This window comes from Bombina bombina, chromosome 2 (genome assembly GCF_027579735.1).
Source record: "Bombina bombina isolate aBomBom1 chromosome 2, aBomBom1.pri, whole genome shotgun sequence".
Taxonomy (NCBI): domain Eukaryota; kingdom Metazoa; phylum Chordata; class Amphibia; order Anura; family Bombinatoridae; genus Bombina; species Bombina bombina.
The window spans coordinates 467007472-467033204 of NC_069500.1; the positions used below are offsets into that span (position 1 = coordinate 467007472).

Genomic DNA, 25733 nt, shown 5'->3' on the forward strand with positions numbered 1-25733 from the left:
ATATTTGTTGCCGTGTTTATATTACGATTGTATAAGCTATTGTTATGTATTATGAGGTGCGGTCCAGACACCAGTGGGTTAATTTTATACATTGCAGGCATTGGTTACAACTTGAAGGCGTGTCTTTATGTGTGCACCAATCACACTTGTTTTAACTAGTTTTAAACAGGTGTAGAGCACAGCACAGTAGGCTATGACTACGGATTTCATCCGAAACGCGTAAGCCAGACTGTGCTGCGCCTTCTACACCATGTCCTATCCTTGCTGTGTTAATACATACATATATATGTATATAAGCATATACATATATATTAACAGTTTTAACACAGGCCCCATAGACCGCAATGTAAAGGCATGTTAGCGCTGCGGAATAGACCCGTTTATGGGCGCACTTTAAGTTAGAGCTCCACTTGTAATCTAGCCCTTTATGTTCAGAATATAATGAGTGGTATCATCTCAATGTATTTTATTGTATGCAAAGCCTTCCTTATAAATGAATGTATATTCCTGTTTTGTTTTTGCAATGTAAAATATCTATTAATTAGCTGCCATTGGACAGAGTAGACATTTTGCCTTAGTAGATTTAAATGGACATTATGTGCAACCATTTATTTCTTGCAAATGACATATTTAAAAAAAAAATTCTATGACAAAAGATTTTGAGAGCGGAAGTACATATTTCAGAAAAACATTTTGATAGATTACTTATTGGCAAAAAAAGACAACACACAAAGCTATATTGGTGGAAAAGAGCACTCTTAAAAATAACTGTCATTTTTTTTTTTTAAATGCCCTGTTTTGAATGCAGCAAATAAATGATAATGACTTTATACTGTTATTTGCCAATTATTCACAGCATTGTTATTAATACTTCATAGGATGTAATGGAGTCATTAATGAAGTCCTTTAGGTTAGTGCCAACTCTTCTCTAACCAATAATGCAAATAACATGAGATTAAGTGTCTTGCTCTGCAGTACCACAACAACCTGGCATCAAATCCTGTATAGTTGCCACCCCTTTGCCCTGTAAAACTATTTATGCTTTGTACATTGTATGTGATAGGGGATTATCAACAAGAACGTTAAAAGTGACTTATCTTTTTTTATAGATAATACACTCTATTGATATACTTCATCAGATAATGGAACCACTGGGGGTGGATGAGGATGACTCTGCCAGACAGGAACTGGTAATTGAATAATTTCAGAAATTTATAAAGACATTAAAACTGTGCATATTTATAATATATAAACATAGTGAGTACAAAATAAATGTTCTAAAGCTTTTATAACTGTCATTTTGATAGAACAATTTGCATAACCCATTGGATACCTGTGCTTTACACTGATAAAGCAATCATTGTGTAGAATGTTGTAGGGACAGGGTCTACCCCAGTCTATCTGGGGGAAACAGAAAATCACAGAGGTAACTTACAGAAAAAGTAAAAAAAATATATGATGGAAGTAATATTGTGGGCATATTATTTTTAGCAGTTACATAATTAACAATTTGGTGGTGATTTTTATTTTGCGTTTACCATCAATTTAATAATAAGGTCTTTTTTAAGCTAATAAGTAAAAGTTGCATCAGGTGCACTGTAAATTAGTAAATTGAGATTTTATTGTCGTAGAGCAAAGGTCATAAAGGCACATTTTAATCTTTCACTTTCACTGTAGCTGTACCAAGCAGATTAATGTCCCTTTAAAGGGATAGGAAAGTCTGAATTAAAACTGCATAATTTGGATCGAGGATGTTATTTCAAGACACTTTTAAACTAAAATCTATTTTCAAACGTACTTTTTTCTCTTGGTATTCTTTGTTGAAAAATATGTACCTCTCCTACACTACTGGGTGCTAGCTGGTGATTGGTGATTGGTGATACTAGCTCACAGTAGTGCATTGCTGCTTCTTCAGCAAAGGATACCAAGAGAATGAATCAAATTTGATAATAGAAGTATATTGAAAAGTTGTTTAAAATTGAATGCTCCATCTGAGTCATGAAAGAAAAATTTGGGGTTTTATGTCCCTTTAACAAATAATAACGGCTGTCGGTAAACACTGGAATCAATACACCAAATAAAACAACCACGCAAATCTAAAATGGTGTATTTGTACTTTCCTTACCTTAATCTCTATCACCTCCATAGCCAATCAGAAACATATTGACAACATGCAACATGGCCCCTATAGGTGTGCTTCCTTTTACAGTTAATTAATTTTATGAAGTGCTTATGTGTAGCAAATGGATAGAGTGGCACTCATTTTTTATGAAATGATTTACAGATAGGTGTACATTGTTTTTACGTTTACATATTGAGGATGTAGCATAAAAAATGTCCAAAGCACTGTATTCCTTCTTAACTCACTTTATTATCTGTTAAGGTACAGACATTAAAACAGCGATGTTTTGAGTGTATTCACTCTTAATCATGCTAGTTACATTGTATCATGTTAAGTGTGTAACATGATACAATGTAACTAGCATGATTAAGAGTGAATACACTTGAAACGTCGCTGTTTTAATGTCTGTACCTTAACAGATAATAAAATGAGTTAAGAAGGAATACAGTGCTGTGGACATTTTTTATGCTACATTGTGATTGAGGGAATTTGGCAGAATCCCCGTCTTCACGTGCACTAACTCCCAGTCTTGCTGTTTTGAAATTACCCTATACATATTGAGGATGATGGCACAAATCTATCTCCATCAAAAAGGGTTGTCCCTGTTGTTTGCTTGGTTTGCAAGCTTTACTTTACTTTTACTTTGATCTAAATAAAATTAGCAGCAATTTGTAATGCCAGCATCCCTGTTAAAGTTAAAAACACATGACTGTGGAATAAATATATTGTATACCTATAACATAATTTTCACAATTCATCTTATTGGATTGTTGTCTTTTTTTCTGTGAGATTGCAGGGGTTAAATAAAAATATGTTACACTTTTTATAGTCGTCCTATTCATTATTACATTAAATGTCATCGTCCAATTAATTCTTTTTTTCTTTTGCCAAGCAATGCTTTCCACCACCCTAATTTCATTCCCTGGTGTTAGGGTTCCCACAAAAAAGAAAAAGAGTGAAGTCAAAGAAAGTAAAAAAAAGTAAAAAAAGGATAATAGCTGAAATTTCAAAAAGTCACTATACTCTTCCTCATAGGAAATTGTGGTATTGATTGAATTGTAATCGCTCTGATGATGAAAAAGGCATAGTGGGAACCATAAAATAGCATAAAATTTTACTTCCACTTTATCATAAATCCTGAGATTTATTTTTCTATTTATGCCATAATTGCACCCAGGTAGTTGGCACATTTCAGAGACGCCCCCTCCCTGTCTTACAATAATATATTTTGATAAGGATTATTACCCAATTATTATGGCTGCATCTAATTTTCTTCAAAGCATACATGACAGTTTAAAATCCTTTTAAATATAAGGTAAAGTTGTTAGGACCTTATTTCTCAACGTTTAGAAAGTGTGATTTTAAGCAGACTGTATTTGTCAGCAGAAGTCTATTTTTTTGCAGATATAGAAACATGCAAACTAAAATACTGGACTAAACATTGCAGGCAGGGGATTGGGGTTAAGAATTGTAGGTAGGTGGCGGCGATGTTAGGGAGGGCAGATTAGGGGTTAATAACATTTATTATATTGTTTGCGAGGCGGGAGTGCGGCGGTTTGGGGGTTAATACATTTATTATAGTGGCGGCGATGTCCGGTCAGCAGATTAGGGGTTAATAAGTGTAGTTAGGTAGCGGCGACATTGGGGGGGCAGATTAGGGGTTAATAAATATAGTGTAGGTGTTGGCGATGTTAGGGGCAGTAGATTAGGGGTTCATAGCTATAATGTAGGTGGAGGCGGTGTACGGAGCGGCAGATTAGGGGTTAATAATATAATGTAGGTGTCAGCGATAGCGGGGGCAGCAGATTAGGGGTTAATAAGTGTAAGGTTAGGGGTGTTTAGACTTGGGGTTCATGTTATGGTTTTAGGTGTAGACTTAGAGAGTGTTTCCCCATAGAAAACAATGGGGCTGCGTTAGGAGCTGAATGCTGCTTTTTTGCAGGTGTTAGGTTTTTTTTCAGCCAGCTCAGCCCCATTGTTTCCTATAGGGATATCGTGCACGAGCACATTTTTCCAGCTTACCGCTACCGTGGCGGCGATGTTAGGGAGGGCAGATTAGGGGTTAATAACATTTATTATAGTGTTTGCGAGGCGGGAGGGTGGCGATTTAGGGGTTAATACATTTATTATAGTGGCGGCGATGTCCAGTCAGTAGATTAGGGGTTAATAAGTGTAGTTAGGTAGCGGCGACATTGGGGGGGGGCAGATTAGGGGTTAATAAATATAATGTAGGTGTCGGCGATGTTAGGGGCAGCAGATTAGGGGTTCATAGCTATAATGTAGGTGGCGGCGGTGTACGGAGCGGCAGATTAGGGGTTAATAATATAATGTAGGTGTCGGCGATGTTAGGGGCAGCAGATTAGGGGTTCATAGCTATAATGTAGGTGGCGGCGGGGTCCGGTCGGCAGATTAGGGGTTAAAAAATTTTTATTAGAGGGTATGCGATATGGGGGGGCCTCGGTTTAAGGGTACATAGGTAGTTTATGGGTGTTAGTGCACTTTATAGCACAGTAGTTAAGAGCTGTATGTTCCGGCGTTAGCCCATGATGCTCTTAACTACTGACTTTTTTTGACGGTAGGAGTCTTGTCGGTAGAGGCTGTACCGCTCACTTCTTCCAAGACTCCAAATACCAGCGTTAGGCAAATCCCATTGAAAATATAAGATACGCAATTGACGTAAGGGGATCTGCGGTAGCCTGGAGTCGCGGAAAGAAAGTGAGCGGTACACCCTTTCCTGCCTGACCTAAATACCAGCTGGCGGTAAAAAGCAGCGTTAGGACCCCTTAACGCTGCTTTTGACGGCTAACGCCAAACTCTAAATCTAGCCGAATGTAATTTAAAAAACAGCATATGAGGTAAAGAGCATTTGGGACAAAACGCATTATAGTCATTACATGTCACAAATGTGTTCCTTCTGCTACAACTAGGGTGACATTTGAATGGTAGAACAGATAATACCCTGGACATATATTTTATGTCCAATGGCACGTTTAAATAATTGAAAAAACAATTTAATAGAAGGCTCCAGTGCTGTTTTGGTTCACTCTAATATTCATAGATATTCATAGTAACTACAATTTGACAAGCACCTTTACAGCAATGACAAAGAAAAACTACACATTTATAAGGGTTGAGATTCCATGTTTCTGTACCAGTAGTCCTGTCTGAGGAAGTAAGGTTACTGGTGCATTATTTTAAGTGTTCCTACACAGAAACCTTTTTTGTTTCAGTGAACGCACTGTCGGTACTGTGTAGGAACACTTCAAATACAGCCCCCCTCCGTTGATTTTTCAGATGAGTGGTGATGTGGGTGGAATTTTTCTGAAGCCGCAATACCTATTATTTCCTATGGGAGACACCACCGCTCATCAGCACAGTGCGGCTAAGCCCACTTTTTCAATATATATTGACATATAGGCAGTTTCTCGGCGGTATGTCAATGTATTGAATATCGGGGCCAAAGAGACCAAAATTCCAGGGCCTGAATTAGGTGCATATGCAAACCATATATCCCCTATAGGCCATATATACGGTAATAAATAAATATAAAACCCATATCCAATTCTTACCTTCTGTAGACCATCAACGTTGTATGTGCCAGCAAAATCAAACTTGATGTATAACCCTTCCAGGCCTGTTATGCTATGTACAACTTCAGACATATACCTCCTGCACACCATCTTTTACATATATTTGTCCAAAATATCATGAACCCAGATTAGAAGCATACCCCTTACAGCTTTGCTTTGCCTTTAGATATGCCATTAACCCCAGCAAAGGGGTTTAACATATATTAATTTTCAGTCTGGCTATATACCACTGGTTCGGAGCTGAATATGGCCACTGAGCTAATCGCGGTGGCATATGTGCTTAGCCACTAATACTGGCTGTGGTCAGCTAAGGGTCAGCTGTGTATTGCTGATCTGGAGCATGTTTATACCCCAGTTTGGGGTCACCCACATAGGTACAGAATATAGGTATTGGCAAAATAGATATTTTACTAGCCCAGGCACAATGAAAGCAAAAACTTATATTCTGTGTGCCTATTTCCTGCCTCAATGTGACTCAGATCACTTGATAAATTTATATATAATGCGTTCAGATTAATGAAATAGGATCTCTATGTCTGTAATATTTGTCACTATGAGCTACTTGTGACTGACTATAAGAAAGCCTGAATTTCGTCCATAAGAACATCAAGTTTTCAAATATTCTAGTACTCACTTTCATCTCAACCATGGAAAATAGCTGCGTTTTACTCAAAGTCTTTTGAAATGAAATTGTACTTCTAGCTAAAAGGAAATGAGATGCCCCACAACAATCTTGTGATGTGGGAGTCTCCTATTAAACATGTTGTGTCAGATCATGATCTACATTTTGGGTACTTTTGATTTAGACTGAGCAATGGTTTGATATTTGTACAGACCACAACACTGTAGGGTTCAGAGTAAAATGAAACTATGCTGGCATCAAACAAAATCATTAGTTCATCTCTATTAACCAGCAATGTGTATTTCATTCTGCTGCCCTAGTTATTAAAAGCAGAAAAGTGTTGCTTCAAGCATAGCAAAGGGATACTGAAAACACCATATACACGTGGATAGGCTCCTCTGTCGGATATCTATAATAGTGGATAAAAGTAGTACTTTTGCAGGGTGTCTTCGTTTAATTATCAGAAAATCTTTTAATTCATTATCTATATACTATAAAATATATTATTATGGGCAACAAGTTGTGTGATCTAATTTCAGATATTGCCATTCTGCTTATATTTCATGTCAGAAATGTAATTTAGCCTTTGTTATTGACCAGTGTTATTGATCAGTGTTATTGATCAGATTGGTTGAGAATAATTTATGCTGCTGCAATGAATGTATGTGATATTTATTTTATTATTTTATTGTTTTTGTCATGGAGCAAAGCCCACCTGGGATTTTAATTAATACATTGTTTTACTGTGCATACACACAGATATGTTGTGTGTATGCACAGTAAAATCTGCTACAAGAATAGTAATGGTGTTAGCTAAAAACTATTTTGCTAATGCATGTGTATTTAAAAAATGATTCTTGTCTAAAAAATTAAACACATACATTTTTGACAGATATGCACCTTGAAAAGGTTTTGTCAAGTATAACTTTTGCTTCATTGAAGAGTTCATCTAGAATCAAATGTTACATTTTGCTAATTTAAATGTTATCCTAAATTCAATGCTACATTTTTTATTTTATTTTTCAGTTTCATTTTTTTAAAAAATGGTTAAATCTCAGAATTAGGATTCTACGTAAACGTTTTGAATCGTTTAATGTAAAAAAATCTCATCTGCATCCTGCTATAATAGGTATGGTCATATTTTGTGCATAACTATTTTACAGCTTATTTTGTCCATAAGAAAATTAAATATTATAGTAGAATGTTGATGGCATTGTTTTATTATCCTTAAACCATTCAGAACACTGGAATTAATTATTAAAGTATAGTAAGACACTTTGCAATGCACACTACTAACCATTTATATCCCGGTAACAATCAAATGGATAAATGGTCAAATTTAGCTGCTGAATGTTATGTTAGGCTTAGCCAAGGATTCAAACAAAGAAATATGATCAACCTTAATTGTTTTAAACAAATCCTGCAAAACGTCCTTCTCTAGACAAAACAGTAATTACTTGACCTTTGCCTATGGAGGTCACACTTTGAAACTAGGAGACCAAAGGGCTTGGACGTAAAATGACTCATTTCTAGTTTGTTGAATGTGTGATAAATTGATTGAATAATGTTTCCGCCAGTGTTTATAGAACTGTTAATAGAGCAGAAAAAGATCAAACATATTTGGAATGGGCATATGGTTTGATCTTCAAAGACATATATGATAGGTAAATTGAATAGGAAAATAGACTGGATTTTGTTTTCAGTGTAGCTAGAAAAATAGAAGCAACATAAGGCTCTATAGTAAATTACTTAAAGGGATATTAAACAGTGTGAGCTTGTAATATAAAATGCTTAAATATGTGTAATTAAAATAACTTTGCAATATATTTCATTATTTATTTTGTCCCTTTTCCTTTAACTCTGAAAATTGATGGTTTTCTAAATTCCACTAAGTTTCTGTAAAATAATGGGCATGGCCATGTTTGAATTTAAGTTTTCACTTTATCTCACTGTCTCTCGAACAGAAGTGGTTAAGGCTAGTTGCGCATCCCGGACTCCTGCTGATCCGGAAAACATGGCCGCAAGGGAGCTACAATTTACTCCTGAGAGGGGGAAATATCCAAATGCCGTCCGAATTTTAAAAGGTCCTAGAGGGTCATGGTGATGCCCGGTCCTCCTGCACTTCGCAATTACAACAGATGATCAAAGCCTCTTGCCATGTCAATCACAGTTGCTAGTTCTAGATCTCCCATCAGAATGGCAAGCAACATGGAGGATCCTCAGGGAAATAGTTGGACGCCTTGCAGGGGGGCTCTATATTTTTCTTTCTCATAAGTCCGGTGTAGGCTGAAAACTTCCTTGCTATGAGAGCACCCATATATCACACTGTACATATCTCCAAATGGTGTGGTGTAGACTCAAAAAACATTTTTTTTTTTAATATCCAGTTACTTAAAGTTAATGTGGTTTATGTCAATCCTCATTGCTTTCTTGTTTTGTTTCTTTTCAGTGTGATCTTATATTTTTCTATGTATTAGATAATATTATTGACCTACAACTGTTCTAAATGATTGCAAGTGGGATTACATTTTGCTTGGCCTACAGTTAGTGTGCCCAGTAAACACAAGAAGGCCCTGGAGACTCTTTTATTATCTAGCTGCTTTGATCTGTCATAATTTGTTAGCTCACTGAATACATGTAAGTTATATTATCTAAGGTGTTTATATGCCCATTTCATTAGTTATTAATTCTACCTATACTACATTAACTTAAACGGTGCCCACCCGCTGATAAATGCGCGGAGACCTGCAACAGGATTATATTTAGCATGATCCTTGCCTCAATCATTTAGTTGTAGATTTATTGCAACCAGAATAGATCTTAATAGGTATTCATTAAGTTTGCTGTATACAGATTTGCACACTTGATTATATGCTATTGTATGTTGCTTGTTTATATGCACTGATGTTGATGCAGGGTCTTGGAATCGAGCCTTGGGCACGCTCAGTATACATTGGAGTTCATCTCCATGTTAGCATGTGGTGTGTAGTACTCTGTTCTGTTGTGTCTTATATCTAGGTTCAAATATAAGTTTGTTATACAGATCAACAACCACATTACAACTGCCCCTAATTTGTGTTGTTGTACCCTCTTTAACTTTACTGTACCTTATAACTCACCCTGATAGAATGGTTAAACATCCAGGCTGACTACTACTAGGTAACCATAAGCTGCTATTATATACCTCCTTAATATTATATCTGGCTCTACCATGTTAAATAGGGATCACTGAATTGTGCCCCTTAAAATAGTTGGCTATTATGCACATCTTTTTAGTATTTTCCTGTCGTTGGGTATAGGGTCCATGCCCAGGGGACAGGATATATACCTATGTTTTAACGCCACAATACATCCTATTAACTCAGAAGCAGTTTTAGCCTCACGACTTACCTAGAGGTTCCTTCCTGGCTGACCGCAACCTATTCTTGCTTTCTTTGTACATATGGAATGGAGGTCACCTGTATATTTATTTGTATTCATGCCTATGTTGAACATATCTCTCCATATGCTTTATAATTTTTAGGATAATTGCTGAAAATATTAGTTGGGTTCTTCTATTTATATAACTCATTACTAGCAAGTTGGGGTCCAAAGGATACCTCTAAGATTAAAGGAGAACCTTCCCATCTCTTAAACTTAAAGTAAAAATTAGGTTTACTTTATTTTATGCCTACAAAAATGTATTTGTGATGTAACAGATCTGTCTGTATGTTTGCAATATCATTTTTTGTTACCTATGCTCCACAAATTATTACATGTACAGTATGTAATGCTATCTTTTCACCCTCAAGCACTATCTTATGGTGTAAGAATGACTTATGCAACCTTCTAGCTTCCTCACTAAGACTAATTTTTCATTATATGTTTAATAAGACAAACTCCCGGAATTAAAATTTCTGGCATTATTTAAACTTACCTTTAATTCTGTCCCACAATAACTTTGTTACTCCAAAGTCTAATGGTATCTATATCTATTGGCATGGGTTAATCAAATGGAAATTCTCTCTAGTAAATCCTCTCTACTCCAGATCTATAAGAGTACAATTTTTTTTTTAGCTCCTGCAATTCACCGTTCTTAAACCACTACCTCCCCACTCCCCATAAAATGAACCTCCTACATTAGGAAGGCCACATATGCGGTTTCTCTCGTCCAAACCGCAATCTCAACTACTCCCTTAGTATTTATTATTGCATAATACCATAGTGTTGACTCTACCTACCCTACTTAGATCAGCAGGACTGATCAACATTATTTGCCAGCTGAGTCTATAATCTTTAAACATTTCTCAGTTGCCTTCTTTAAAGCTACTAGGATCAAGATAGGGCCCATAAGTGTCCCAATGTGCCAGTTTGAAGGCTTTGCTACAGAGTCTATTTATAATTAAGGGAGTTTATATTCTATACTTTATCAGTACCAAGGAAGGTGATACTTTCTCGTTCATATAAAGAAAAACTGAGGTCAATTTTGAGTACTACTTTACTACAAATGTAGTATTACAGTATGAATATATATTTTTTTCTTCTCTTCCTTTCTTATATAACTGTTATATTTAATTGTTAGTTAGTATTATAATACATGCCCTTTAACCATACATCTCGCAATATTATGTATTACAATGACCTTGTTGATTACTAACATCTGTTTTACGTTGGCTGTATATACGACAATTTTGTACTGTCTTTATTTTATTTTTTACAACCTCAATAAAAAATATTTTTTTAAAACAAAAGGGAGGGGGGAGAGAGCAAAAGAGAGGGGAGATAGAGCGCAAAAGAGAGAGGCGGAAGAGAAGAGAGGGGGGAGTAAGAGAGAGAGAGCAAAAGAGAGGGGAGAGAGAGAGCAAAAGAGAGGGGGGAGAGAGAGCAAAAAAGAAGGAGAGAGAGAACAAAAGAGAGGAGGAGAGAGGGGGAGAGAGGGAGATCAAAATTAATGGGGGGGAGAGAGAGCAAAAGAGCGGGGGAGAGAGCAAAAGAGAAGGGAGAGATAGAGCAAAAGAGGGGGTTAGAGAGAGCAAAAGAGGGGGGTAGAGAGAGAAAAAGAGGGGGGATAGAGAGAGCAAAAGAGAGGGGGAGAGAGAGAGAACAAAAGAGAGAGATGAGGGAGAGAGAGAGCAAAAGAGAGGGGGAGAGAGAGAGCAAAAGAGAGGGGGAGAGAGAGAGCAAAAGAGAGGGGGTGAGAGAGAGAGCAAAAGAGAGGGGCGAGAGAGAGAGGAGATGAGAGGGGGAGAGAGAGAGCAAAAGAGAGAGGGAGAGAGCAAAAGAGAGGGGGGATAGAGAGAGAGCAAGGGGTGGAACAGCTGTATTGCAAAAAATGGCCCGTGTACACGGGCTTTAGGACTAGTCTTTAATATTTGAACAACTAATATAATGGGGAAAGAGAGGGGGGAGTAAGAGAGAGAGCAAAAGAGAGGGAAGAGAGAGAGTAAAAGAGAGGGGAGAGAGAGCAAAAAAGAGGGGAGAGAGAGCAAAAGAGAGAGAGAGAGAGAGCATAAGAGAGGGGGAGAAAGAGAGCAAAAGAAAGGGAGAGAGAGAACAAAAGAGAGGAGAGCGCAATAGAGAGGGGAGTGAGAGACAGAGAGAGATAGAGCACAAAAGAGTGGGGGGGAAAGAGGGAGAGAGAGAGAGAAAAAAGTGAGGGGGAGAGAGAGAGCAAAAGATCGGGGGAGTGAGCGAGCAAAAGAGAGGGGAGAAAGAAAGCAAAAGAGGGGGGTAGAGAGAGCAAAAGAGGGGGATAGAGAGAGCAAAAGAGAGGGGGGAGAGAGAGACCAAAAGAGAGAGAGAGAGAGAGAGAGAGAGAGAGAGAGAGAGAGAGAGAGAGAGAGAGAGAAAGAGCAAAAGAGAGGGGGAGAGAGAGAGCAAAAGAGGGGGGAGAGAGAGCAGAAGAGAGGGGGAGAGAGAGAGAGCAAAAGAGAGGGGGGAGAGAGAGCAAAAGAGAGGGGAGAGAGCGAGCAAAAGAGAGAGATGGAGAGAGAGAGCAAAAGAGAGAGGGGGAGAGAGAGAGCATAAGAGAGGGGGAGAGAGAGCAAAAGAGAGGGAGAGAGAGAACAAAAGAGAGGAGGAGAGCGCAAAAGAGAGGGGAGTGAGAGACAGAGAGAGAGAGAGAGCACAAAATGGAGCAGGGAAAGAGGGGGAGAGAGGGAGAGTAAAAGTGAGGGGGGAGAGAGAGAGCAAAAGAGCGGGGGAGAGAGACAGCAAAAGAGAAGGGAGAGATAGAGCAAAAGAGGGGGGTAGAGAGAGCAAAAGAAGGGGGATAGAGAGAGCAAAAGAGGGGGGATAGAGAGAGCAAAAGAGGGGGAGTAGAGAGAGCAAAAGAGGGGGGATAGAGAGAGCAAAAGAGAGGGGGAGAGAGAGCAAGAGAGAGAGAGAGAGAGAGAGAGAGAGAGAGAGAGAGAGCAAAAGAGAGGGGGGAGAGAGAGAGCAAAAGAGAGGGGGTGAGAGAGAGAGCAAAAGAGGGGGGGAGAGAGAGAGCAGAAGAGAGGGGGAGAGAGCAAAAGAGAGGGGGAGAGAGCAAAATAGAGGTGGGATAGAGAGAGAGCAAGAGGTGGAACTGCTGTATTGCAAAAAATGGCCCATGTACACGGGCTTTAGGACTAGTCTTTAATATTTGAACAACTAATATAATGGTAAAAATACATTTACATATTATTCTATAGCTAATCTTTGCTTTGAATACATTATTATGTATAGCTTGTATTTACTGTTTAAAATTACTTTAAGATCTATAGTATAAGGATGGGTATATTTTTATTATGGCATGACCCAAGTCCTTAAAGGGAAATTAAACAGTGTTCCTTTAGTACAAAATATGTTAAATCAAAGTAAACATAAAAAGAAACAGATTTTGTTTAAAACTGCAAACAACTTACTTGTTTTCCTGCTTCTCATAGTAGCCACTGCCTGCAGCTAGATAAGAGAGCTACCATTGCACAACTTAAAGGGACATTAAACATTAACCAAATTCTGGATAGAACGAATCATTCAAAGAAAAGATTAGTCTTAGAATGCATTTTTAGATGCATTTTTTAAATTTTCATTAGCTGTTTAAAAATTGACAAACTAAGTGTAACTTGTTAGTGTCTATATAAAAATGGGAGCTGCCATGTTGTAACTTAGGTTACCTTCTCTGCTGTGGCCAATTAGTGACAGTTATAAATAAGTCACTAGAGTGTGCAGCCAATGGGGCCTATCTATCAAGCTCCGGATAGAGCTTGAGGCCCCGTGTTTCTGGCAAGCCTGCAGACTCGCCAGAAACACCAGTTATGAAGCAACGGTCTAAAGACTGCTGCTCCATAACCTGTCCGCCTGCTCTGAGCAGGCAGACAGACATTGCTGCAATTCAACCCGATCGAGTACGATCGGGTTGATTGACACCTCCCTGCTGGCGGCCGATAGGCCACGATTCTGCAGGGGGCGGCGTTGCACCAGCAGCTCTTGTGAGCTGCTGGTGCAATGCTGAATACGGAGAGCGTATTGCTCTCCGTATTCAGCGAGGTCTGGCGGACCTGAACCGCACTGTCGGATCAGGTCCGCCAGACTTTGTTAAATAGAGGCCAATGACTGTGTGGCATATAACATTGTTCTGTACTTCCATTTCTAATAGGAACTAAAAAAAACAATTTCAGAATGGAATTACAGGAAAAGGGGACAAAAAAATAATGAAAGTATATTGCAGAGTTTTTTAATAAATGCGATTAATCATTTTATATTACCATCTCAAAGTGTTTAATGTCCCTTTAAGCTCTGCTGCCATATGATTTGTGTAGCAAAAGCCCTATACACCCCCTGGTGTTATATGGTGAACTTACACAATTGTGCATACGAGCATCAGACACATTAAAGGACCAGTAAATAAACTAGATTTGCATAATGAACAAATACATGATAAGAATATAATAGCACTAAGGGGCCGTATACCCCTGTTTCCGCGCAAGCCTTCAGGCTCACCGGAAACAGGAGTTAAGAAGCAGCGGTCTTAAGACCACTGCTCCTTAACTCGTCCGTCTCTTCTGAGGCGGCGGACATCAATCTGCCCCATTTCATACGATCAGGATGATTGACACCCCTGCTAGTGGCCGATTGGCCGCGAATCTGCAGGGGCCGGCATTGCACAAGCAGTTCACCAGAATTGCTTGTGCACTGATAAATGCCTACAGCATTTGCTGTCGGCATTTATCAATGTTTGGCAAACATGATTTGCTACAGCAGATCATGTCCACCAGACACTTGATAAATCTGCTCCATAGTCTGAACTTCAAATGAGTACTAGTTTTTGTTCTGACAAATTTCAAAGTTATGTCTTTTTCCACTCCTCCTGTACTATGTGACAGCCAACAGCCAATCACAGCCAATCACAAATGCATATTGTTTATTCTGTGAATTCTTGCACATGCTCAGTTGGAGCTGGTGACCCAAAAAATGTAAATCTAAAAAAGACTGTGCTCATTTTATTAATGGGAGGAAATTGGAACGTTGTTTAAAATCGCTGCTCTATCTGAATCATGAAAGTTTAATTTTGTCTTGAGTCTCCCTTTAAGCATAAAATAACAAACAGCAAATTTAGAAAGACATCATCAGATACTGGAATTATGGAAACATGATATCATAAGGAGTTTGAAACTCAAAGCATTTATTAAATTGCTTCAGAAGGTTTAGTCACACAGTGGCTTTCGGGATAACCATGCCATGGGAAAAACAACAGCAGATCACATAAAAGCTTTTTGGTATCTGTTCTTCTGCAGTTGCAATAGGGAGAGATGGTGCATTTCTTAATTGGTTGGGTGGAAAGCCCCTCTCTGATGCCACTGCATATCACGGATGCGCCTCACAGACTGGATCTGGGGGTGTTGGGCGCCAAAATCTGAGCTGTCCTTGTAATCCCCCTTCTCAAACAGGTACTGGTAACCTCTATAACCTGGGTACTGATAGCCAACCCACCTATGATAAAAAATAAAATATAATGTCAAAAAATTGTACCATGTGCTCTCAATTTTACTACCAGCAACCAGATAAAAAAAGGCAGCAACTGTGTACAGAAAAGACAGAAAACCTTTGTCTGGACATACTGACATCCTTTAATTATTCGCATTGCAAATCTATACTCGTTTAATGTGTTTCATATTTATCCAGGAATTACAGGGAAAATGTAATTCCAAAATAAATAGGTGTCACTAATTACAGTAGGCGCTTCAACACCAATATACAGTAGAAATCAACACTATTATATGGCATTAATCAAAAAAACTTTCATGCAGAGACAGTAATTGAGCTGAAACTTATTTAGAAATATTTGTCAATACGAAATAGGCCTCATGTATTTTAAAACTGTAGATTTTGAATTACAGTATTTAAGGATAGATTATCTAATTATTAAACCATTTCCATATGAAATGTCATTCTTTGGTATTGTATTATCTGTTCTAGATATAAACCCATTTCAATCTGTTCTTGATTAATGATTAATGGCAGACTCAATCTATCATTTGGATACTGAAGAAGTGAATAATTTGCGTTTTTTTAATATTATCATTAGGTCACAGGCAAGTTTTATGGGACATGTTTCATATCTGTTGTCAGAGGCTTCTGATCAAGTAGTTTAATTTAAAGGGCTGTTAAACACTTTAAGATTGTGCTTAAATAACCATCCAACCTCCTGCCACACAGTCACTGTGGATGCAAAGATTTTATTGTATTATTATAATATGTTGGGATACTTACGTTCCACTTTGTACTCGCACAGAAGATACCTTCTCTTGGTAGCCATGAGCATGGAAACTGGGTACATCATCATCTATGATCTCAATCTTTTTCCCAGTGAAACTTGGGTTTTCATATAGGACGATCTTATGCTCCTGGCTATCCTACAGATTAAAGCAATGTAAGATGGAGAAACAGTCAATCAGAGAGAGTACAACAAGCTACAAAATATATAAGGTTGTGAGAGTTATCAATAAAAAAATGTTTGTTTTTAATGACAAACAAAAAATAAATTAAAGGGACAGTAAAGAAAAAATAAATGTTTGTGATTCAGATAGAGCATCCAATTAATAACAACTTTCCAATTTACTTCTAGTATAAAATTTGCATTGTTGTCTTGTTATCCTTTGTTGAAGACTAAAGCTAAGTAGGCTGATAGAAGCTTAAGAGCATGCACATGACTTTTTGCATTTTATGACAGCAGTATTTGCAGCTATGTATAACATTGCTTTAAACATTGTTGCAGACACTGCTGCTTTTTGGCTAAAGATATGTGTAGACTCCTGATCTCACCTAGGATTACTCTTTAACAAAGGATACCAAGAGAACTATGTGAAAATGATAACAGAAGTAAATTGAAAAATGTTTAAAATGACATGCCCTTTCCAATCCACTTAAGATTATGGGGCATATTTATAAAGCTCTGTATGGAGCTTGATGCCCCCTGTTTCTGGCGAGCCTTCAGGCTCACCGGAAACACAAGTTATGAAGCAGCGGTCTAAAGACCGCTGCTCCATAACCTGCCTGTCTGCTCCGAGGTGACGGACAGACATCGCCAGAAATCAACCCGATCGAATACGATTGGGTTGATTGACACCCCCTGCTAGCGGCCGCGAATCTGCAGTGACCAGAATTGCACCAGCAGTTCACAAGAACTGCTGGTGCAATGATAAATGCCGAGAGGATATGCTGTCGGCATTTATTGATGTGCAGCGTACATGATCCACAATATCGTATCATGTCCGCTCGCACAATGATAATTCGGCATCTATGACTTTATTGTCCCTTTAAAAACAAATGAACTCTACAATCTAATAACAAAAATACTTCTGATACCATTAAAACATTTTTATTTCTTAGCGCAAATGTGCGCTGGTATTTGAAGTAAAGCTTGCGTTCGATTTGAATGGAAGCTTTACGCTCAATAGAGCGTGCTTCCATAGGCTCCAATGGAAGCCTCGTTCTCATGCTGTGAGACATGGCATGCGAACCTAGCGCATTGAAGGGGATAAGTCGTGCAGCGATGGGCAGCAAATTGAAATATATATGTATATGAATACATCTGGTTTATTTTCGGAGTGCTAATTGCTACTGCGAGTTCGCAAGTAGCAATAACCAGCCACTTGTAATGGCTGGTTATTTATTGTGTGCCCGTAAACGGGTTTGCCCGTTTATGGGTGCACAATAAATTAGCGCGACAATTGTAAACGAGCCAATTATAAATCAGGATAATTGTATTTTATAGTGTAGGGTGCCCAGACATTATTTAACTGGTGTCTACCTGTTTGTGCGTATAGATACTATAAGTTTTTGTTTGATGGCATGAATGGATAGGGAGTAGTATATTATGGTAAACCACATCTATGTCTCTGTTTTTAACTTGTGAACATTTTATCAAGGAAGCAAGGACATAAAACAACAGTCTAAACTATGTGAGCACTTTCAGTTCTAGTGGTAATCTGTGGTTTACTATTTGGACAAAGCTGAATAAAGTAAGATTATAAACACTAAAGATATAATGATGGTGAGTTTTATTTTTATAATATTACCACTAATTTTATGAAATCCTCCAGGACTGTTTCTTTTGCAGATTTTTGTACCATTGGAAACATTATATATATTACACTTTAGCTCCCAAAACAGGCATCAGCAAGTATTCTTGGAGTACCCCACTAGTAAAATCATTTAAAAAAAACAAAACAAAAACAATAATCACAATTTCCTGCATTTCCCATTTAAAGGGACAGTAAACCTTAAAAATAATGTTATATAATTCTGCACATAGTGCTCCATGTACTAAGCAGTCAGCGAGCTACCCGCAACAAATCTTGCTTCAAAACTCGCAAACTGATATGCACAAAGTCGTCAATTATGTTCAAACTCGCATCTTTAAAATTGCAAGCGTACTTATCCGCCAAACCTCGCTACCTCTCCATTTTTCACTGTAATTAGACACATTTGACCACCAACTCGCCAAAAACGAATGTACTAAAAATTTATTTGTCCGCTCGCGACAATTTCCGCTCCCACCTCGTTATTTTTGCCTCGCCACATTTTAGGTGGCGGGCAAGGTAAAAAACAATAGGAAACAATAGGAAAGTCACTCTAGACGCCAGTCTAGACATATTTAAAAGGCAGTAATATCAGCATTGTACTTACAGCATAACTGGCGTCAAATTTGTCTCTCATTTCCATGTACATAAATTGCGCCCAATTTGTCGACTGTAATTAAAGAGTAATCTATATTTTAAATTTGTATATCTTCTATTAGTAGATGGAGGCTACTCATGTACAGAATGTCTGTTGACTCCCTATAACAAACCACAGACCAGTCAAGTACGTTTCAATGAAGCTCACTGAACTACCAGGGGGATAATTGCTGATGCGAAAAGTGAGGATTCTTGGATTTTGGTTTCAGATCAAGATGAATCCATATCCAAATTGTAAATAAATATTACAAAAATAACGCTCTGTAATCACTCTTCAAAAAATTTTGAACAATAATAAAGTTGTTTAGATAAGTTGAACTTTTATAGGAGCAAAATTCTATTCCCGCAACTACTATGATGTTCGTGACACCTTGCATGTCACGTGTTAATAATTGGCCAGACAATTCAACTGAAAGTTAAGTACATCAGCTTAGTCGCGGCGAGCGAGGCATAAAATTTATCAATATTCTGCCACTGCTCGCGGCGGGCTAGATGTGTCTATTTATTGGGGGATTATTAGTACATAGCGACAGCGGACACCATTTCGCCCGCGGCTACAATGACGGATGAATTGACGGCTTAATACATGGAGCCCTAGGGGGCCGAATTATCAAGCTTCCGAATGGAGCTTGATGCCCCTTGTTTCCGGCGAGCCCTAAGGGCGCTGCCCCATAACTTGTCCGCCTGCTCTGAGGCGGCAGACAGAAATCAACCCGATCTAATATGATCGCAAATCTGCAGGGTCAGTATTGCACAAGCAGTTCTGGTGAACTGATTGTGCAATGATAAATGCCGACAGTGTATCATGTCCGCTCGCACTTTGATAAATATACCCCCAAATGTTAATTGAGATCTTGGCTAACTGTGATACAGCCTAAGGGCCAAATTACGAGTGGCGCACTAATAGTTGAATGTGAGCGATATGGGGTTTATCGTGGCTGTTTGCACAGGTTGAAACTAAATATGATCGCTTGAGTGCAATGAATTCTGAGCTCTGGTTAACTTACGCTCGAATAAAATGTGTCACAAAACACATCAACGATACATTTAAAATTATAGTTACACTCATAATAACACTATCAAATAAAAAATATTTTTTAATTTTTTAATAAAAAGGGCTCAAAGATATGAGGTCTCAGGTGTTAGACAAAAAGCTCTGCAAAGGGCTTTAACATAGAGACACATGCATACGCATGTCTAAAGATGTGTATGCATATATTTATATAAACCAAAACTTAAGAATAACTGTCGCTGTCCTTATAAATGTATTAGGTTCAGTATAAACTGATATAAACGTAGACAAAGTCCGGTAAGGGTGCAAACTCTGTAGTTCTGTAGTATAATATAAAAGACTAATATCGCTCCAATAACTTAGTAATGCCCCCTATATACGCCATAAATGACAATCTGAACATGTGTCCATAGTAGAGTGTGCTTCAGAAAACCGGAGGTAGTGGGGTAACATGAGCGGTATGTAAACAGAGTGTGCGGTATCGTCTACTCTCATACATAAAGAGAGTAGACCAGGAATAAACAGTGCTCCCAGACGGTATGACCGCCTTTACTCACCGCACCTCCGGACCGCAAACCCCAAACGGCTCTCTCTGCCTTAGACGGAACCTCCGGGATTCACACGTGTGTACTCGATGATGTCCTCAGCGTTCTCCAAAGGCGTCCTACTATGCAGGAGGGGGAGTGGCAGACGTTCTTCAGCGTGTAGAAACTTTTCAGCCAATCCGCTGTCAATGCCACAAACAGAGTGTCCCATGAACCGGCTTCGGAGCTCAGTGTCCCAAAACAGCTGCTGCCGCCCAGTATTGTAATTATAAGGTAAGAAAGAGTTGCTAGCAGCTATTTTTAAAAGCAAAAAGTCTTTATTTGAATCAAGGATAAAAACACTCCAGGAAAACGTCACAGGTACGATCACAACATGAAGTCCGCTAACATGTTTCGGCCTGGGGCCGTAATCATAGCTACTGGACTATGCACCTGTGCACCTTAAAAAGCGCCAGGATCACCCTGATTGGGTAAAAACAAAAGTGCACATTGTGATACATTTTAACTCTATGAGTACCTAAACAGAGAAATAGTGCAATTCAATTAGAAATTTAAATTACAAAGCGCCTGTTACCAAAGCTAACACTGCAGAATCAACAAATACTAGAATAGTATATAGATAGTATATAGATACATGTTAGCTATATTAGCTTAAACGTTATACGAAAACGGTAGCTAGCATCAGGAGAAAAAGAAAGAAAATAAATATAATATAATATAAATATTATGCGGTCTAATAATGTGCAGATCAGAACAGACTGATAATACAATACACAAATATGATAGAGTACATTACATCTGTACGCTCGATTGAAAAAAAGTCAAAAATTAATAATAACAGATGTACTACTGGTTACTGTACCTAGACCTATAATTTATGTTATTTCTCCTTCATTTCCTTTTCATCTGCAGAGAAATTTAAATTTAAAGAGAGGAAACCTAACTATATACAAATACTGCTCATAACACTAAGGTGTACTGTGGCTACATATTCCCATATAAAAATGAGTGTTCAGAATGTCAGGACAGTGTAATTGTTCCATTCTAAACTAAATTGGATATACATGTACACAAATGTATCTAACTCTGTATAGAGAAGGGCTGTATCATCTTGTAAACACCATACCCACCCTAGTGGTGAATAAAAAAATGAGCATGAAGATCGAAATAGAAAAAACCCTGTATGTATGTATAAACCGATGGACATGATAGATAAAATGGATGAGAGGAGGGATAAAGAGGCAGCCGCCGCAGAAGAGGGAACAATGTCCTAATACACAATGTTTCATTGCCAAAAATTAATCAGATCATATTCTGAGTTCAGACCTGTAGGTACACGAGTCTGAAGCCTGAAGATCCAGAACATTTCCCTCTTCTGCAGCAGCCTATCCCTATCCCCTCCTCTTGGAGGGCAAGTAACCCGTTCAATGGCCTGCCATCTCAATGAATTAACACTGCTATGATGATTTTTAGCAAAGTGGTGTAGATGCCGTGCCAGCTTGTATCGTAGACAAGTGATTACGAATTCGGACTTTTACCTCAGTAGTAGTGAGCCCTACGTACTGTAAATGACAAAGGGTGCAACTCAAAACATAAACAACATATGTGGAGGTGCACTTGAGACAAGTTTGGATAGGGAATCTTTCACCTGTCACCTCAGATATAATACTGTCCGAAGGGAGGACAAATTCACATACCCTACATTTATTGAGGCATTTGAAGATGTCTCTATGTGTAAGCCAAGAGCTCTGTCGTGTACTTGTTTTTGGTAAAACTGACGGAGACAATAAGTTACCTAGAGTGCTTGTTTTCCTATAGGAGCACCGTAGTCCTTGGGAAATGCAATCTTCTAATTTGTCATCCACAGCAAGGAAAGAAAAATGCCTTTTCACTATTTTACAAATTTCAGTATATTCCTGACTATATTCTGTGACAAAGGTCACTCCTTTGTGTTGACTCTCAGATTTATTATTTGTGCTTTTAGTTGTATCCAAAATTTGTACCCTATCCAGCGCATCAACCTGATTTCTGGCTTTTTTGATCACATTAAAGCTGTAGCCCCTGCTTTTTAGTTTATTAGTTAAGTCCTGAGATTGTTCAACATATTTATCAGGTAGTGTACAGTTGCGTTTAACCCTAATAAACTGTCCTTTTTCCACAGCATAGGGTACATGCTTAGGGTGACAGCTGCTCGCATGGAGCAGAGTGTTCCCAGCTATAGGCTTCCTGTAAATCTCAGTCAGGACCTTTCCATTATCTGTACCTTTGATGGTGATATCCAAAAAGTTAACCTCACATTTGCTTAATTCATAAGTAAATCTGATTCCAATATTATTGGAATTCAAATACCCAATGAAAGATGTAAACTGTGATTCATTCCCTTTCCATACAAGTAACAAATCATCAACAAAACTAACGTAAAAGCAAATCAAATGCTTGTAGGGATTACCATCTCCAAAGACGTGGGACAGCTCCCACCAACCCATATATATATCTGTATACATGTGTGTACAGATGTATTTATATGTGTATACATGTATTAACAGACATATATACACATATAAACACATAAATACATAAATACATATGTATACATATATAGACATTGGATAAGTGCGTTTGGAGACCTTTGCAGTCAGCTAGTTGAAAACATATACAATCATATTTATGTAATATTTATATTTAATTCAGTGTTTAACTATGTATTTAAATATTTCACATTACAATGTTCTTCACATAGAGAAATATGTTCTAAGTATTTATAAATAGATATTTTTATATACATCTGTATATATCTATACATATATATATATGTATAGATATATATCGTACCAAAATACCATCAGAAATATGTAGAAATACTGGATGTATTTATGAATAAATAGAACATATTCTGCTATGTGAAGAACATTGGAATGTGAAATATTAATATTTTCATGTCGGTTTAGCGCACTTGAGAAACTGCTATTGGGTTTGCGCGCGAGTATGGGTGTTTATTTTTTTACCACTTTTCACACTCCATTGAAGTCTATGGGGGAATACGTTAACGTGGTCGTGATATTCTAACTTCGGCTTTTTGCGCGTGCCAGGTTAGCTCACAAGTAAAAACTTTTTTCTTTCAATTTATAATATGCGCTGTACCTGAAAGTAATCTAGCCCAAAATGGGTAATCAGCCAAACTATGGGATGCATAATAATCCTTTACAAAAACAGTCTAATGATTTATTTACAAAAATAATGGTGGGTTTCTATAGAAAATGATTAGATACATTTTTCTAAAGGACTGTAATCGACCCCTATGTTCTTTGGAGTAATTAACTGAACTTATTGCTAAACCGTCTAACAATAAGTTATAATATAATAAGATATTATTACGTAGGCAATAATTTACTGCTGGACCTGACCTGTTGGAAAGGCTATTTGCTGCAATGTGGGACTATATACTCCCATCTCAATATCAAAATATGATGCCATATTTGATTGTACTTTCCCCAGGAGATATCATAGCAATCTAATTATCTGTACTGCAGTTTCACTATTTCAATATGTGTAATGAACTGTTATTAACCAACAGGGGAAACTGTAAACTATTTGCTTCTACTGTTTTATCTATGAAAACATAATTTTATTATATCTAATTCAAAGCTAGTTAGATTTATTTATAGAAATGATTACTACACTATTGTAGCTCAAATTCAAACGTTTATAACTTTTGAGCACATTTTTTATACATTTTTATACTATGTTCAACATATTCAATCATTTTAAAGGGACATGAAACCTTAAATTATGTGTTCATGATTCAGATAGAGCATGTGATTGTAGCAACTTTACACTTTACTTCCTTTATCAAATTTGCTTCAATATCCTTTGTTAATGGAGCTGCCATGCACTACTGAGAGCTAGCTGAACACATCTGGTGAACCCATGACAAGAGACATGTATGTGTAGCCATAAATCAGCAGCTATCTCCCATAAATACATTTCTGCTCCTGAGCCTACCTAGGTATACTTTTTAACTAAGAATAACAAGATAATGAAGCTAATTAGATAACAGAAGCAAATTGGAAAGTTGTTTAAAACAACATGCTCTGTCTTATTCATGACAGAAAAAATGAGTTTTCTTCCCCTTTAATCAGCTGTGCAATTTGTCATGAGAAAGCTTTCACATGTGCATGTAGAACCCTGAAGTGTTTATGTATTCATATTAATCAAATTTAGTAATGTCCTTATCAGGTACAAATAAACTCTAGAAAACAATTATGAGTAATAAACAATTTAATTTAACAGCACACTTCAGAAATAAAATAAAATGTTAAAGGGACAGTCAACACCAGACTTTTTTTTGTTTAAAAAGAAAGATAATCCCTTTATTACCCATTCCCCAGTTTTGCATAACCAACACAGTTATAATAATACACATTTTACCTCTGTAATTGCCTTGTATCTAAGTTTCTGCTGACTGCCCACTTATTTCAGTTCTTTTGACAGACTTGCATTTTAGCTAATCAGTGCTGACTCCTAGGTCACTTCACGTGCATGAGCTCAATTTTATCTATATGAAATACATGAACTAATGCCCTCTATTGGTCAAAATGCATTCAGATTAGAGGCAGTCTTCAAGGTCTAAGAAATTAGCATATGAACCTCCTAGGTTTAGCTTTCAACTAAGAATACCAATAGAACAAAGCAAAATTGGTGATAAAAGTAAATTGGAAAGTTGTTTAAAATTACATGCCCTATTTAAATCATGAAAGTTTTTTTTGGACTTGACTGTCCCTTTAAATTACCATTTAAATCGTTTGGATTTGAAACAGAATAATTGGTTAAAAACCAAATTACACAAAAAAGTGCTTTGTAAGTTTTTCTATTAGACATTACATGCTGGATGTTGGTTCTATAATAACAATTTATTAGGTTTGTACCATACATAAACAATTTGGTTGCTAGCAGCAAGTCCATTCTCTGTACAGCAATTGCAAGAGGAAACTCCAGACATTTGCCTGCTGTGGCACCATAAATAAAGAAAATGACCTTTTGATTAATAAAAATATAAGGACATTATGACCAGGTTTTATTTTAGTAAAACTACATTCTTCAGTATTTAATGAAATAATAGGTGACCTACTCAAAGTTTAAATAAGGCCATCCAAATTCATAATCTGATTCACTGGAAGAAATGATTACATTGAGTCATTCAGTTATTTCAATTTGTTTTCCTGCAATGCATGCATTGTACTTTTTAAGAACATTTTATATGAGTAAGTTATATAATTTGTGTGAACTCTGTTTCCCTGTGGATTTATTACGAGATCTCATTATATTTAGTAATATTCCTATTTTTCTCACTGTATATTTCCCACTGTTATATTATGTTAGCTTGCCTCAATAACAATGCCTTACCACTTTGATTGGCCTTAGGGAGGAGATGCTTTCAGTTCTTCGACTGTTCGTCCAGGAATCCCAGCGTGGGTACTCTCCCTTCTCAAAGACAAACTGCTCCCCTTTGCAGTTTTGTTGCTCATATCCTACCCAGCTGTGATGAATCATAAAGAGAAAATGTTAAGGATCAAGGAGAAATCGATTTAAGAACATAATAGTTAACAAAAATCTCAAAATAGGTGCCCTAAAGAGGTTGCAATTTATTTGTAAAATACAGT

At 37.4% G+C, this 25733-nt stretch overlaps 1 protein-coding gene across 1 annotated transcript in view; it reads right to left on the minus strand.

Moving 5' to 3' along the window:
• Positions 1–15099: 15099 nt before the first annotated feature.
• CRYBB2 (crystallin beta B2) overlaps positions 15100–25733 on the minus strand; it is a 41046-nt gene continuing 30412 nt past the window's right edge. Inside the window, exons 3-5 of the mRNA XM_053700542.1 lie at positions 25477–25609; positions 16049–16191; positions 15100–15268 (exon numbers count right to left, since the gene is read on the minus strand). Coding sequence (XP_053556517.1) covers positions 15100–15268; positions 16049–16191; positions 25477–25609 — 445 coding nt within the window. The remainder of the gene's footprint in view (positions 15269–16048; positions 16192–25476; positions 25610–25733) is intronic.